Source organism: Phyllostomus discolor, chromosome 10, assembly GCF_004126475.2.
Source record: "Phyllostomus discolor isolate MPI-MPIP mPhyDis1 chromosome 10, mPhyDis1.pri.v3, whole genome shotgun sequence".
Classification (NCBI taxonomy): domain Eukaryota; kingdom Metazoa; phylum Chordata; class Mammalia; order Chiroptera; family Phyllostomidae; genus Phyllostomus; species Phyllostomus discolor.
Window position 1 is genome coordinate 94,819,746 of NC_040912.2, and position 14,140 is coordinate 94,833,885.

Genomic DNA, 14,140 nt, shown 5'->3' on the forward strand with positions numbered 1-14,140 from the left:
TTCAATGTAAACAACTCCTTAGGGCAAAGGAGTGGGAATAGTGAGTGGGTGGGCTACACGTTTCAGAAAGCTGGCCGTGGAAGCTCCGTGATGCATCATGGGGACAGATCACACTATTTATTATTCCTGAATGACTGGGCTGGAAGTGTCCCGTTAAAAATATTTTTTAGCCCTGGCTGGCGTAGCTCAGTGGATTGAGCACGGGCTGGGAACCAAAGTGTCCCAGGTTCGATTCCCAGCCAGGGTACATTCCTGAGTTGCAGGCCATAACCCCCAGCAACCACACATCGATGTTTCTCTCTCTCTCTCTCTCTCTCTCCCCCCCTTCCCTCCCTAAAAATAAATAAATTAAATTAAAAAATATATTTTTTAAACTTCCCAAAAATCTCTCAGGGGGAATCATGCTAGAAACAAATAAACGCTTTTTGGCTCAGCCAGCTTCCCCCACAGCCTGAGGGCAGGCCATTAGTTCCTCGGTGGAGTGAGTACTGAGGGAAGTGCCTGCAGCACAAGCACTGAATTAGCACAGGGGACTGAAGGCCAGAGGAGGGGACAGCAGTGCGGGAGTTTCAGAGGCCAGTACATAGACCCCTCTTTCCTGTCCATGCTCCTGCCAGTGAGAGACTTTGAGTGACACCCAGCAGATGGAGACAGCTCGCCTTATTACCAGCAGAGCGGATGCTGGAGAGCTGGGCTTGGGGCCCCAGCCGGTCTGGCTCCCCCGAGCCCCACTCCTAGTCTGGCCCTCTGGGGGGTGTGAGGCAAAGTCAGAGACCTCAGGGCTGAATCAGTTACTGAGAGTAGTACATCACGGACATTACCAATATTTTATTTTTTAGATTTTAGATTGTAATTATTTTTAGAGAGAGGGGAAGGGAGGAAGAGAGGGAGAGAAACATCAATGTGTGGTTGCCTCTTGCACATCTCCAGATGGGGGCCTGGGCTGCAACTCAGGCATGTGCCCTGACTGAGAAACAAACCAGTGACTGTTCCGTTCACAGGCCGGTGCTCAGTCCACTGAGCCACACCAGCCATGGCTGGACATTACCAATATTTTCATCTTTGTGCATCTGCTGGGTTTAAAAAAAAGTGTGATATTTGTCACAATCTGTAAGATTTCAAAATTGGTGAAGTCTGGGCATTTTTGGTGAGTTAAGGATTTCTTGACATATCCGAGTAGATGGATATAGTAATCCGGAATCAGCCCACTAATCCAGTGGCTTTCAAAGTTGTTTTGACCTTGATTTATCGTAAAAAATATACTCTATATTGTGACTTAATTCAGATATGTATACGTGTGTGTGTGGCAAAACTTTTCTGAGATTGAAGCCCATTTGTGGGTTGTGAGATGTACTTAGCAATTTGCAAGTAGCATTAAAAGAAAAACACATCCCTGCATCCCACACTGTAGTGATAAATAACAGTTTTTAAAGTTTTGGTTTCAGTCGTGTGCATATGACATATTTTCGTCTATGACATACATCTTTGTGCATTCATGTGATATCTCTGTGTACGGTATATTTATGCATATATGCGCGTCCATGATATAATGCACGTGTTTGTGACACACTTATTTATAGACACATGTGCACGTGACATGTATGGTTATGCATGTGTGTGCACATGATACACACTTCCGGATGCGTGTGTGCATGTGATACACAGCATGCGTATGGGCATGAAGTACACATGCAAGCCAGTTCGCGATGGGATACGTACGCACTCCCTCACGGAACTAAGTATCTGATCCTTTTCTTCCCTGATGAATCGTTTGGCTTCTAGTCCCAGGAAGGTGCGGAACCCACAACCAAGTCCCGCTTGGCAGCGTGGGCGCCTCTGACCGAGACCCCGCCCACCAGGTAGCCCCGCCCTCGGCCCCGCCCTTAGCCTCGGCCCCGCCCCCAGCCTCAGACCTCTGGTAACCGCGGCACGTTCCCACGCTCCAACGCAGAGTTCCTGGCCGGCACGCGCACGTCAGCGGGCCGCCGGGAGGAGCGCCGCGGGGTCAGCGGCAGGCACGCGCACACTGGCGGGGAGCCCGGAGGAGCGCCGCTGCGTCGATGGCGGGCGCGCGCACGGCGTCCCGGCGTCCGAAGGAGTGCCGCGCCGTCGATGGCGGGCGCGCGCACGGCGGCGGCGGCCGGCGGCCATCTTTTTTCCCCCCCGGCAGCTGTTCCCGGCGCTAGTGTGGGTCCGCTTGGCTGTGGCGCCCTCGGCCTCCGCGGGATCTGTGGGGAGGCGTGGATGAGGGGGGAGGTGAGGAGGAGCCGCCCCCCACTGTTGCCGCGCCCCCACCTGAGGGCAGGCCCGGGCGGGCAGAGTCCCCCGGGCGGGCTCGGGGTCGCTCCGCGGCTCACCCTCGTCCTCCCCGCCGGGACCGTCCCCCGGGCCCTGCCCGCCCGCCCGCCCGCCCGCCCGCCGCTCTCAGGGTCCGGGGCTCCTCCCAGATGGGATAAGCTGTAAAGATGTTCAGCTTTGAAGGCGATTTCAAGACGAGGCCCAAGGTGTCCCTCGGAGGCGCGAGCCGGAAGGTAAGCGCGGCTCCGGGCCTCGGCAGCGGGCGACGGGCGGGAGCGACCGGGCCGGCGCTGGGTCCACGCCCGGGGCCCGAGCAGGTGCGCGGGGCGGGGGTCGCGGCGCCCCGGGCCCCGGGGGAGGCAGGAGGCGCGCAGCCCTCTCGGTGTACGTAGCGAAGGGCACTGTGTTCCTCCTTGGAGACGGGCCGCGCTACTTTGTTACGCCCGAGCCGGCGTAGCGCTTCCTGGAGGGCGCTCCCCGAGGGGTCCCTGTTGCGGGAAGTAAACAGGACGCGTGCGCCCGCGTCCGCAGCCTCCGACATGCGGGCGGGCGGCACCGCCGATCGGCCGCGCCTTGGAGGCCGACACTGTGAACGGGATTCTTCCCCGGCCTCGGCTAACGCGTTTCTGGGGACTTCTCCCCTCCTGCGACTCTTAGGTTTGTTCAGGAGAGGGCTGGACGAGTCGTAGTAAGTCCGCACAGACGCGGCCGGCCGGCGGCGGGTCCCCGCCCCGGAGCCGCGACCCTCGCTCGCCAGGGGCCTGGAGACCCGGCGCGCCCCTGACAGGTGTGCTCCGGGCGTCCCGCTGGCGGCCGAGCCGGCGCTGTCACCCGGGGACATCTCCCTCCGAGGAAGGGAGCTCTTTGATCGGCATCTCAAGGGCGGTCGCGCGTCTTTCTTTTTCGCTGTGCGAACGGTTGTCCTTTTCTCCCGCTTCTCACTGAGGGGCAGACCCTGCATCACTCGGGGTCACACAAACTCCCCCCCCCCGTGCTGGGGGGGCCAGAGGAGAGGAGGGGAGGGGGCAAGGAAGGGGTCTTACCGGGAGGGCCCCCGGAACTCTGGAGCAAGGCTGGCGGCACGGTTGTCCCTTCTGGAGCGAGCAGGGGCTGGCATCTCGTACCTCCTGGAAGTCAGTGCCTACCTGCAGGCTCCGCCCAGGTGAGGCCGTCTCTCCGCGGGACCCGCCAAGGGGCCGGTCTCCGGAGCAGGTGGCTGTGGCACTGGCGCGGGGGGCAGGGGGGACTGCACTGAAGGATCTTACCTGCGAACACACCCCTGTGACCCTCCCGTCGTCCGTGTTCCCAGGCTCCGCCCCTCCCGCCCCCTCCCGGCCACTCTCCCAGCCGGAGATCCCCACCCTCTGCATGCAGGTCCGTTTTCCCCGCGGAACGTCGCGCGAAGGGAGTCGCAGACCCTTTCTCCTGTTTTGGATCTGGCGTCCCGACTCACTCCGAGTACGTCTGGGAGGCGGAATCCACCCGCCTGGGTTCGCTGCCCTGTGTGAACACACCGCCGGGGACCCGCCGTTCCTTGTGGGTGTTTGTGTGTTCCTCTGTCCCTCTGCCAGGGACACACTCGGAAGCTGGGTCGCAATACACTCAGATTCACCCCAGGTGTGCTAGCTCCGCCTTCCCTGCGGGGCTCCCTGCAGGGCCTGAGCGTGTCTGTGCCTCCACTCCCTCACCAGCACCTAGTGGTGTCAGTCTTTTACTTCGGGCAGCTCCGGCGAGGGTGCGGCTTCATTGTAGTTTGAATTCTGCTGCCTGACAACTGCGATGTTGAACACCTGCACACACACTTACTGTCCTGAATTCTGTGTTCTTTCCCTTAACTTTGTTTTTGTAATTTTTTTTTTTTTTTAGAGAGGGGGAAAGGAGGGAGAAAGGGAGAGAAACATCATTCGGCTGCCTCTCATACACACTCTACTGCCCTCAACCCAGGCATGTACCCTGACTGGGAATCGAACCGGCGACCTTTCGGTTTGCACACCAGCGCTCAGTCCACCGAGCCACACCAGCCAGGGCCCTTATTTAAAAGACACAGTAATGATCTCTCCTCCATGTCCTAAATTATTTGAAACCTTCCCTTCTTCTGTGACCTTAGTGGAAATATGAATAGTTGCCACCTTTTGCATAAATACATCCTTTTTCCCCACAGTAAACACATATTTTTAGTGTTTATTTCTGAAGATTCTGTGTAGGACCTGAACATTGTAAGGAAACATCCGTGCCCTCATTACAGTCTTGTTGGAGACGTGAGACTTAAACCATTACAGGTTAGACTACAATAGAGGGTGACTGTGACATCTTGCTTTCTTGTGGGGGTGGTCTAGGAAAGGGTGGTGCTGGCTGGGGCTTGGTCTCGGAGGACGGGTGGCCCTGGGGCAGGTGAGGGACAGGCAGGGCGCCCAGCGGGTGGGAGGGTGCACAGAGTTAGTGCTCGCTGGGTGCCACTGACCCTGGGTCACACCAGCTTCCACTCCGAGGCGTCTCTGAAATCCGGACACGTGGTGGTGGCGTGGTGGCGTTTATTGGCATGTCTTTTTTTCCTTTTTTGGGAGTGCCCAGAAAAGTGTCTCGGGGAGTCATTCGATTAGAGTGAGGGAATCCACTGAAACCGACTTAGTGGCAGGACAGAAGTGCGTGGGCAGGAGAGGCAGGAGCTCACAGCACAGAGGGGCAGCGGCCTGTCCCCACAGCAAGGCATCTGCACCCAGGCGGCTCCCCGCTCCCGGGGGCCTGTCTGCTGCGGTCTTGGCCCTCTGCAGGCTGACTTTCTCCCTTCACCTGCAGTTGGTCCTGGCCGAGTGTGATCTCCTAGTTCAGGTGTCCTGCAGAGACAGTTGGGTCTCGGTTGTAATTATTTTTTTTTAAGAGAGAGGGGAAGGGAGGGAGAAGGAGAGGGGGAAAACATCAGTGTGTAGTTGCCTCTCACGTGCCCCGTAGTGGGGACCTGGCCCGCAACCCAGGCATGTGTCCTCACTGGGAATCGAACCAGTGACCCTTTGGTTTGCAGGCTGGTGCTCAATCCACTGGCCAGGGCTCAATTTTAATTCGTAAAAGAGGGAATCTGAGCCCAGGAGGTTTTCACCCGATGAGTTCAGTGTGGGCAGGAGCGGAGCTGGAGCCTGTGCTGCAGACAGAGACCTGTAGGCGTGCAGGGTCCACGCTGTGGGGGGGGGTACTTGCCAAATGAAGGGTCCGGGTTCGTGTGGACGTGGGGTAGACGTGCGGGTTTGGGACCTCACAGCAGGTGGAGGCTTGGCATGAAGCCGCCTAGTGAGAAGCACAGTTTCTGACTGGGGGGAACTTGCGGGACATTGCAACACTCAGTAAGTGGGAGGAGTGCTTAGGAAGGGTGCTGCGGGGTGAGGGCAGGGCGCCCACAAGGCCAAGGGCGGCAGGGGTGCGGTGCGGAGAGACTAACTGCTAGGAGGGCCTGGTGGCTTTAGAGGGAGTGGGTGGCAGGGCAGTAGGGGCCGGAAGTCCGTGCAGCACGCGGGTCGTGATCGGGGAGTCACTGCAAGGGACCTGAAGGGGGTTGTTGTGCTTGGGGTCCAGGAAGGCTTTTGGGGTTTTTGGATGGGAGAAACTTCAGCAAGTTCAGAGGAGGGAGGGTTGCAGGCTCCTGGGGGCCTGGCGGAGGCAGCAGTGAGGAGAAGCTGGTGGGCAGAAGAGGGAAGTATTTTGAGATTCAAAGGAGAGAAATGGAGGTGGATACAGAAGAGTTTATAGAGAGGAAGGGAGATAAATACCTTTTCAAACTTTTCATGATAATTGAGGTAAAAGTGGTGGTAGAATTAATATTTCTTTAATGTTTATCTGTTGCTTTTTTTTAGTAGGCTTTTTAGAGCTTTTTTTAGTTGACAGAAAATTAAGAGACGGTGCAGAGTTCCCTTTTCCTCCCTCTCCTCCGCCGGACATTGCTCCTGTTACCAGCATCTGGCAGGGGTGGGTTCACTTGTCACGGTGCGAGGACCAGTGTGGGTCCAGTAAGGTCCCCTCTTTGCGCTGTGATTTCTGTGGGTTTTGATGCGTGCGGAACGACGCGTGTCCACTGGTTCAGTGTCGTGCACGATCCTTGGTTGCCATTTGCTTCCTTGCGAGCACACCCTCCCCTTTCCCTGCCCCGGCTCAGCGCAGAGGGAGGTGGGCTCCTGGAGCGTTTTGGATCGTGCGGGACTGTTGGTGCCCCGTCAGTGCCGGGGGGCGGGAGAGACCAACCTCACACACACGTGGGCCTGATCGTTCTGCTCACGGTGGTAAGTGGAGGAAATTGCTAATGGAAATACCCAAATGGATGAAACAGTAGGAACCTCATAACTGTTTTTAAATCAAGATATCGATAAACAGGCCAAAGTTCTTTTTAAAAAATGGTTAGCAGTCAATTTGAGCATTTGATTTTTTTTAAAGATTTTTATTTATTTATTTATTTGTTTTTAGAGAGGGAAGGGAGGGAGACAGAGAGAGAGACAGAAAGAGAAACATCAATGTGCGGTTGCTGGGGGTTCTGACCTGCAACCCAGGAATGTACCCTGGCTGGGAATCGAACCTGGGACACTTTGGTTCCCAGCCTGTGCTCAATCCACTGAGCTATGCCAGCCAGTAGAGCATTTGAATTTTTTTGGAAATTGTCATGTTATATAAATTTTCTTTGACATATATTCATTTCTTACCATAATTTTTTATTTGAATGGGTAATTAAATTAATATAAACTACACATGACTTTCTTTTTAAAAAACTTCATTTTCTTATCACTAAGGTTATTTACATGAAGAAACTATTTTTTCCCATTTAAAAACACATCTGTTAAGCATTTGTGAAGTCTGGTCATACCTAACGTTCAGAGGAGATAAGGTGACGGCCCGCAGCTCCGAGATCAGATGGAGGAGCCTGCCGCCCTTCACTGCGGCTCACCCGTGGGCGGCTCACCCGTGGGCGGCCAGGGCTGGAGCCGCAGCCGCGGGGGCGGAGGGCGCGGGGAGCGGCGGTCTAGTCACCCAGGAACATGTGGTGAGCGCGCTCGTTGGGGTGGCCTCCAGCTGCTGCCAGGAGCCCCTGGCCTCCCTGCGCCCGTGGGACGGAAGGGGAAGGTGTTCTCAGGCACGAGTGTGATGAACTGGACCCACGTGCTCGTTCGTACGCGTCGGTCTGAATGTGCCCTGTGCCGGCCCCTCGGTGCCCCTCCCCTGCCACTCAGTCACGGGCTCGCTCGTGGTCACGCCGAGCTGTGTGTAGAGTCCACACGCGTGTGTGGCTCCGCGAGTTCTTTATTCTGGAGGGTGGGGAAGTGTTCTGTGTGCAGAGACAGTGGTCCAAGCGGGAGAAGAGTCAGGTCCCCCACCTTTCCCCGCCATGCTTGTCCCCAGCCCCTGGTGCCTCCAGTCACCGTCCCCGGGTTCTTTTCTGTGTATATGAGGGGGGCCCCAAAATGGAATTTTCTCATAAAACGTGTATTTATTCTGACACGTGTAAACTTCAGTCACCTTGGAAGTCCTCTGTGGATGCAGTGCGCCTATTAAGAGTTTTTCCGCTGCTCAAAACAGTTTTCAAACCGTCCATTTTGATGCCTTTTGGTGCTTCTGCCTTTTTCTGTTTCTCTCCTCTCCCACATCAGTGAAATATTTCTGTTGGAGGACTTTTTTTTCACCTGGAAACAAACAAAAATAAAAGTCAGCTCAGTGAATAGGGAATGTGGGGCCCGGCGGTCTTGCCCTTTTTGGTCAGCAGCTGCTGGAACGCAGCGCGGTGTGGGCAGGTGTGCTCAGCGCGCTCCTCACTCACCTTCAGGGCCTGGGCAAGCACGTGGAAAGGGTCTCCCGGAAAACTCACTGCAGCTGGGTGCAGCCTGTCACCGCACCAGCTGGTCCACTGGTCCAGATGGGGCCCTAGGTCATGTGCTCAGCGGGGGAAGCCTGTCCTGTAAGGGGCCCGCCCTCCGGGAGATAATTCTGGGGTCCCTCCAGACCCACCAAGGTGTGTGCGTTCCTCTTGTTCAGACACGCAGTGGAGCGCGCTGAATGGGCCCGGTGAGACCCGCGGGAAGCAGCTCCAGGTGCGCACCCCCACGCCGGCCAAGTCCTCCTGAGGAGCTGGTGGCGCCAAGCCGCACGGCCCACAGCTGGTGCGGCCGCCACGTCGTCGGTGGCCTTTGAGATGGTTTCTGTTTCTGCTGATGCAGACAACTTGCAGCGTGTGTGCCTGGCATGTGCCTGTGATGTGCGGAGGTTCCGTGCTAGAGGCTCCAGGTCAGAGCTGGGTGCACCCTGAGTTCCAGCAGGGATTTCCGGATCGCCCTCTGAGGGGCTGTTGGCGCAGGCGGGTCCTCCCAGCCCGTCCGGAGTTGTCGGGGGTTGCCAGTCGAGTCCTCGTCGGGGGTTGCGAGGAGGCGGCTTCAAAAGCGCCTTTCACTGTGCTCCGAGGCCTTTTCCCCAGGCCAGTAAGGATGGAGTTCTGTGTTTAAAAGATGTTTTTGTTTATTTCTCTATGTACTTTAGACCTTTTTCCTGTTGTTGAATGTCTTAAAAGTATTATTGAGTGTTTTTACATACAGTTTTGCAGTGTTACAAATATTTACTACTATTTTCTTGTTTAAACTTTGGTTATGATATTCTTCTATGTAAAAAGTTTTAATTTTTATGCAGCCAATTTTGGCATTCTTAATTAGAGGTCGAAATAACCTAATGGCAAAAAATAACATAGATCTAATGTGTGTTATCTTTCTTAGAACGTCGTCCTCCTCGATATTTATTTTTGAATACATTTTATTGATGCTATTACAGTTGTCCCAGTTTCCCCCTTTGCCGCCTTCTACCCGGTACCCCCCTCCCACCAGCATTCCTCCCCTTAGTTCATGTCCATGGGTCGTACATATGACTTCTTTAGCTTTTCCATTTCCCATACTGTTCTTAACCTCCCCCTGTCTATTTTCTACCTACCATTTATATTTTCTTTTTAAAGATTTGTATTCTTTAGAGAGAAGGAGAAATGGGGGAGAAACACCAGTGTGTGGTTGCCTTATATGCGCCCCCTACTGGGGACCTGGCCTGCAACCCAGGCCTGTGCCCTGACTGGGAAGCGAACCAGTGACATTTTGGTTCACAGTCCGGCACTCAATTCACTGAGCCACACTAGCCAGGGCCTATTTATACTTCTTAATTCCTGTGCCTCTTTCCCGTTTTTCTCCCTCCTCACTGATAACCCTCCAGGTGATCTCCATTTCTGTGATTCTGTTCCTGTTCTGCTTGTTTGCTAAGTTTCTTATTTGCATAGAATTATTGATGTGTAGTGCCACTTTACTGTTCATAGTTTTGATCTTCTTTTTCTTAGATGAAGCCCTTTAACATCTCATATCATAAGGGCTTGGTGAAGATGAACTCCTTTAACTTGACCTTATCTGGGAAGCACTTTATCTGCCCTTCCATTCTAAATGAAAGCTTTGCTGGATAGAGTCGTCTTGGATGTAGGTCCTTGCCTTTCATGACTTCAAATACTTCTTTCCAGCCCCTTCTTTGGGCAAGGTCTCTTTTGAGAAATCAGCTGACAGACAGTCTTATGGACATTCTTTTGTAGGTAACTTTTTTTGTCTTGCTGCTTTTAAGATCCTCTCTTTATCTTTAATCTTTGGCATTTTAATTATGATGTGTCTTGGTGTGTTCCTTTTTGGGTCCAATCTCTTTGGGGCTCTTCAGTGCTTCCTGGACTTGTAGTTCTGTTTCCTTCACCAAAATAAAGACATTTTCTTTAATTATTTTTTCAAGTACGTTTTGAATTTCTTGCTCTTCCTCTTCTTCTTCTAGTGCCCCTGTGATTCGGATGTTGCTATGTTTGGAGATGTCCCAGGGAGTCCTCAGAGTATCCTTGTTTTTTAAATTCTTTTTTTCTTCCTGCTGTTCTGACAATCTTTTTCCTTCCTTGTGTTCCGAATCGTTGACTTGATTCATCCCCTCCACTGTTGGTTCCCCGTAGCTTTGTCTTTATTTCGCTTAATGTGATCTTTGTTTCTGCCTGGGTGTTTCTTATCCTGTGGCCGTCCTCAGTGAGATCCTGGAGCATCCCGATCGCCAGTGCTTTGCACTCTGAGACTGATAGGTTGGTCGTCTCCGTTTCATTTAGTTGTTTCTCTGGAATTTTGATCTGTTCTTTCACTGGGGCCATGTCTCCTTGTCACCTCGTTCTGGCGGCCTCCGTGTGTGTGTTTCTGCCTGTTCCGTGGGGCTGCTTTGACTCCCTGTCTCTGTGCACCTGTGAAGTTGTGTGGGGCGGAGCCTTAGGTGATTGCCAGGGTGAGGCAATCTGTGTCGCTGCCCTGTGGCTCTGTGTGGCGGGAGGGCTCGCAGGGGACAGTCTGCTGCCTGGCCCTCGGAGTTTTGCCCAGGGGGAAGCTGTCTCCCCACTTCACATTCTCCCCATATGCCACTGGTGCCCTTCCGGCAGTGACAGCTGCTGCTCTGGTGCTGACCCCAGAGCCGGTGGGTCTGTGAGTTTCAAGTCACTGTGGGCCCTTTAAGAGGACATGGTTTTTCCTGCTGCCCCAACCCGCACTGGTCTTTGCAGCCAGAACTTACTGGGACTTACCTTCTGGGTGCTGGGACCCTGGGCCGTGTGGTCTGGCCGGGAGCCAGGATCCCTCCCCTCCGAGGTGTCCCTTCCAGTCTTTGTCTGCCACACAGGGATGTGGGACCGCCCATCCACGCCTCTCTGCACCGCTCCTCCGCGCCTCTAGAGGGGAGAGGTGGCTTCTGGATGAATGTGGCTTCCCCAAATCCTTGGTTGTCGGACTTCCACACAGCTCAGTTTTCTGACAGTTCTGGGTGATACTTGGTTCGTAGTGTAGCTACGTTTTTTGCTATAGTTGTGCATGGAAGCGAGGCCTGTTCACCCACGCCTCCATCTTGACGGGAAGTTGAGATTTAGTTTATTCTCATGCCGTGTGCACGTGTTTGTTAGTGCTGTGTGTGTAAATAAACGTTAGGTTGACCGGGAGTCTGTTTCGATGTGACGACTAGGGAAACGATGTTATTTGTCTAGCCCACTCAGCCGTTCAGCACGGTGTATTTCTCTGTAGCCGTCTCCCCGGGGACCCCTGATCCCTTCATTGGTCTAGGTCAGTGTGTGTCCCAAAGTCCTGTGTGTGATGACTTGAGCGATGTGTGGAGGAACTTCTCCAGGGCCTGGGAGCGTTTGCTTCAGTGTCCGGTGGGAACATGACCTGGATGTCAGGTCTGTCACGTCCCCGAGCTGCTTGTTCGTGGCGAGGCTGGCCCGGGGAGTTGTCTGGCGAGCCAGGCGCTCAGGCTTGTGTCAGCTCCCAGGGCCGCCGGCCGGGCGTGCACGCACAGCGTGGGCCCTCTGTGGGCCTGGCCTGTCTCCCTGGGGTGTATCCCTGTGCACGGGCCCTCCCGGGTGCCGCTCTGGGTCTGTCTCTCGGTCGGCCACTGCCCGGAGCTGACCGTGCTCGCTCATGTGAGCCGCGTGTGGGTGTTGGTGATTCTGAACTAGGGTCGCCCACTGGACTGCTGGCTGGTGTGGGTTGGGGTAAAGAAGCACGGTGTCGTTTTTGAAGGCTGCCTTGTACATTCAGGCGCAAGGGGCAGTCACGGTCACCGTCACTTGTCTGCATGTCCAACGAGGACCGCAGCGACGGCCCACTGGGACGTGCTTGCAGTCCTGGACTCGTAACGAGCTGTGCGGGAAACGGAGCAGGTTTTGAAATCTGGTCTAGAAGGGCTGTGTGAGTGAGCGAAGGGAGCCCGTGTGGACAAGGTCCCGGTGAGAAGCCATCGCCCAGGCTTCAGGCGGCAGTGACAAGGCACACGTCACCCAGACCCTGCTGCACTGTCGGGAACAGCAGGAAGGACGTCTCCACAGCCTGAAAGCACGCCCACGCAGTGGTGGCGACTGCCGGTGCTGAGCGTGGGACGTGTGAGGGCTGCGGAGGGAGCTGAGGGCCCAGGGCGTGGCGGGCGCGGTCCCGGTGTCGCTCAGGGCCCGGCCAGGGAGGGCAGCCTCTGGGCTCATGCGGGCCTTTGCTGTGGGTCAGCCGGCACGGCAGCCGAGTGAACCAGCCGTGAGAGTGTGTTCCAACTCATCAGCTCGCGGAGATCTTTTAAAGTCCGCGGGTGGCTGCCCGACACTCAATGACGCAGGCACACGTGTCACGTCGTAGGAGCAGCAGACGTGGTTCGGATCGCCACAGAGGTTCCATGAGGGGGTTCGATCCGGCGTGCCCCCGCACCAGAACTTCACCTTCTGGACCCACAGGCAGTCCATAAACTGCACAAGTGCAGGACTGGTGAGGCGGGGTCAGCGCCCAATCGGGTGTCAGTGCTTCATCGCCCCCGTTGAAGGCGGTGGCTTCATCCTGTGGTTCTGTGACACTGGTGCCCCTCCCCCCCATGTGGGAAGCGGAGGGCGTCCCCTTGGCTGTGACTACAGAGGGGTCATCAGGTCTCTGTGGGCTAAACCTCTCTCCTGGAGCCGCCGGACACATGCCTTGATGGTGGGAGAGAGCCGTGAAGAACTCGAAAGTGTTCTGCACACTGCGTTCGCCAAGTTAGGAGAGAGGTGTGTGTGAGTGTGGTGACTGGGTGGAGGCCCTTCCGCCGCCCCCCGCAGAGACCGGGGTGCCAACATCGCTGAGTGAGAGGGCGTGCCCTCCGACAGAGGGGGGTTGGACCAAACGCACAGGTGGTGTTTTTATTGGCAGTTCACTTTCAGAATCCAATTCCCATTTTTATTTAGTTCCTTCTACATGCCACATACCTTTTCTCAAAATTTAGTTTTACTAATCATGTAAAAAATTTTGGTGAATACATTTAAAAATTTGGCAGCAATAGATAAATGGACTCTTCATGGAAGTTTCTGTCGGATGGTCGCAGACACCCCTGGCAGCCCTTAGAGCTGATGCGGGAGGAGGACCAGCTGCTCGGGGCGCCTGGTGCCCGGGGCTGCCCTGTCCTCACCGGCAGGGTGTCAGCCGCGCTCCAGCCTCCTTCTCTCTCCCCTGGCGCTTGGAGTTGCTTTGTGCACAAGAAATCTGGTTTTACTCTCAAAAATAACTGCCGAAGTACTGACTTCCACCAGGCCAGGGCCGTTCGTGCCTCAGAGATCTCGTGAAGTCGGACAGACTGATCGGATGATCCGTGGGATCTGTTTGGGGTCCGAGCATTCCATAACGTCTGTGTCTCTTTGTGTTTAGGAAGAAAAGGCTTCTCTTCTGCACCGAACTCAGGAAGAAAGAAGAAAGAGAGAGGTAAACACAGTGTGGGGGTGGTCTGCACACGAGGGCTGTCCCCCCCCGCCCCTCCCCGCCCCCGCTGCAGTCAGCCTGGGTCTCGCTGTTTCCTGTGGGTGTGAGTGTGGGTGCGGGTGTGGTGCACGCTGTGCGTGTGCATGAACACAGGTATATTGGGCTTCGGGAGCGCCTCTGGGTTTGTTGTCTCCTGCAGCGAGCCATGCGGCCTGGAACCAGTGCAGATGGGCGGAATGGGTGGTCTCTGGAGCAGGGGGCGCTCACAGATGCAGGGCTGTGTCACCTGTCGGACGGAGGGCCTATCTTACTGTCACAGCAGAGTGTGACCTCTGACCTCTTCATTTGCCTGCTCTATTTAATCTGTATGGAAATCTCGGCCTCTGCATCTTCAAAACGAGTAACCCGTGGAAGGTTATTTACAGGGGCATGGAAGTGTGCCTCTCAGCACGTGGTAGGCTCTCAGATGTGGTACCTGCAGGGTGTTAATGATGGTGAAGAACCCCGACTTTTGCTTGGTCACTGAGGACAGTCTCAGGTCAATAAAAAATGGAATTTTCTGCTTTGAAACAAGAATGACTCTTAAA

General features: G+C 55.1%; 1 protein-coding gene across 1 annotated transcript in view; it reads left to right on the forward strand.

The window, feature by feature from the left end:
- The first annotated feature begins 2,135 nt into the window (after window positions 1–2,135).
- UBE3C (ubiquitin protein ligase E3C) overlaps window positions 2,136–14,140 on the forward strand; it is a 68,178-nt gene continuing 56,173 nt past the window's right edge. Inside the window, 2 exon segments of the mRNA XM_028525670.2 lie at window positions 2,136–2,531; window positions 13,503–13,556. Of these exon segments, the coding sequence (XP_028381471.1) occupies window positions 2,466–2,531; window positions 13,503–13,556 (120 nt within the window). The 5' untranslated portion in view covers window positions 2,136–2,465.